Source organism: Trichechus manatus, unplaced genomic scaffold, assembly GCF_000243295.1.
Source record: "Trichechus manatus latirostris isolate Lorelei unplaced genomic scaffold, TriManLat1.0 scaffold00434, whole genome shotgun sequence".
Classification (NCBI taxonomy): Eukaryota; Metazoa; Chordata; class Mammalia; order Sirenia; family Trichechidae; genus Trichechus; species Trichechus manatus.
This window is the reverse complement of record NW_004444370.1, coordinates 213,290-215,120: the sequence shown is the minus strand read 5'-3', so window position 1 is coordinate 215,120 and position 1,831 is coordinate 213,290. Positions and strand designations below refer to the sequence as shown.

General features: G+C 29.7%; 1 protein-coding gene across 1 annotated transcript in view; it reads left to right on the top strand.

Moving 5' to 3' along the window:
* The window catches only part of TMTC3 (transmembrane O-mannosyltransferase targeting cadherins 3), a gene marked incomplete at its 5' end in the record, with an annotated part of 42,404 nt that overhangs the window by 3,084 nt on the left and 37,489 nt on the right, over positions 1-1,831 (top strand). The window contains 3 exons of the mRNA XM_004391076.2: positions 543-658; positions 1,135-1,330; positions 1,608-1,639. Of these exons, the coding sequence (XP_004391133.1) occupies positions 543-658; positions 1,135-1,330; positions 1,608-1,639 (344 nt within the window). The remainder of the gene's footprint in view (positions 1-542; positions 659-1,134; positions 1,331-1,607; positions 1,640-1,831) is intronic.

Here is a 1,831-nt window from a genome sequence, read left to right as displayed (position 1 = left end):
TGGACTGGTATTGGACAGTTTGAATCAGACAGTCATATGCTCTGCTATGCCAGGTATGACATATTGAAGAGGAATGGCTTTCCATTCATCATCAAAAGGAAAATTCCAGGATCTATCCTGAAGTACAGATATAATCTATACAGATATCTAATCTATGCAGTAGTTTCAAGTATTTATCTTCTTTTCATATTGATAGTTCATTAATTATGACTCAAACCTGTAATTTCCTCCAATTTCCCCCACCCTTCCTTTGTTTTAAAAGTTACAATTTGTTAGATAACTTCCCTTTCCAAAAAAAAATGTTTTTTAGTTCAAATTATACATCTTGATGTTTTGCTTTGTTTTGAATATATAAAGGAAAAATTACTTACAAAATTTAAAAATATTTTAAATTATCAAGTATAAGTTAATGGGAAATAGCACAAATGTGGATATAGAATCACAAGTAAAGATTTTTCATAATATCTAGTAGTTGTCTAATTTTTGTACTATCATAAAATTGTTTTTGTGAAGTTTTATTTATTTCTTTTCTTAAATTGCAGTGTGGGCTCCAATTGCATTGACAGTATTTTTAGTGGCTGTTGCAACATTGTGTAAAGAACAAGGAATAACAGTGGTGGGAATTTGCTGTGTGTATGAAGTGTTTATTGCCCAGGGGGTAAGGAGAAATATAAATTTTTTGATTGCTATTTTGGTTTATCCTAGTTGAATCAGATTATATTTATTTTCTACATCTATCTTTAGAATCTGTCTTATCTATTTAAATCAGTCTGTTTACCAATTCATTTAGAAAGTCAAACCAAAAATTTGCGTAGAACAAGCATGTTTTGTCTCATACCCACTAAAACTTAACTTCTTCTTTTTTAAAGACATCTTCATTTTTTAAGGACTGCTTTTTCAGTTTCAATAATGGAATTGTTAGGCAATTTGGAAAAGTACAGAGTAATATTATATAATATAATTCATTATTGGTTAAGATTATTGATTTAGTCTCCATTTTTATTCATTGCCAGTTCCACAAATTGTTCCGTATTATAGTCAATTTGTATCTAATGTTGTATGTGGGAAGTGCTATATTGTGAAAACATGGTAGTATATTGTTATTCATTATTTAAATTTTTTTTTTTTTTCTAGTATACTTTGCCATTATTATGCTCTACTGCTGGTCAGTTTCTCCGTGGAAAGAGTAGTATTCCGTTTTCTATGCTGCAGACACTAATAAAACTCATTGTCCTGATGTTTAGTACACTATTACTAGTTGTGATCAGAGTCCAGGTTATTCAATCCCAGCTTCCAGTATTCACTAGGTATGAAATTCTGATTCTTTTTTGTTTTTTCATTCTGTTTTTATGACTTTGTTTTGTAAGTGATTATAAATGTTCCAGAGTGTCTTTGATTTACATTGAGTTTTTTAAACAGCTTTATTGATGTATGATTAACATGAAAGTGCACATATTTAAAATGTATAAATAAGTTTTGACATTTGTATACAACGGTGAAACTATCATCACAGCCAAGATAATGACCCCCTTGATAGATATTGACACACAAATTGGTTGATAAAGCCTTCTATGTCTTTAGTGATTTTTGTCTTCTTTTTCTATCAGTTATTGAGAGAGGAATGTTGAAACCTTTGACCGTAATTGTAGATTTGTGCATTTCTTCTTGCAGATCTATCAATTCTTGCTTTACGTTTTCAGACTCTGTTATTAATGCATAAACATTTAGGATTTGTTACGTCCTCTTGATTAGTTGACCCCTTTATCATTTTGAAATGAGCTTCTCTATCCTTGATAAGAATTTTTACTTTGACATTTACTTTGTATTATAT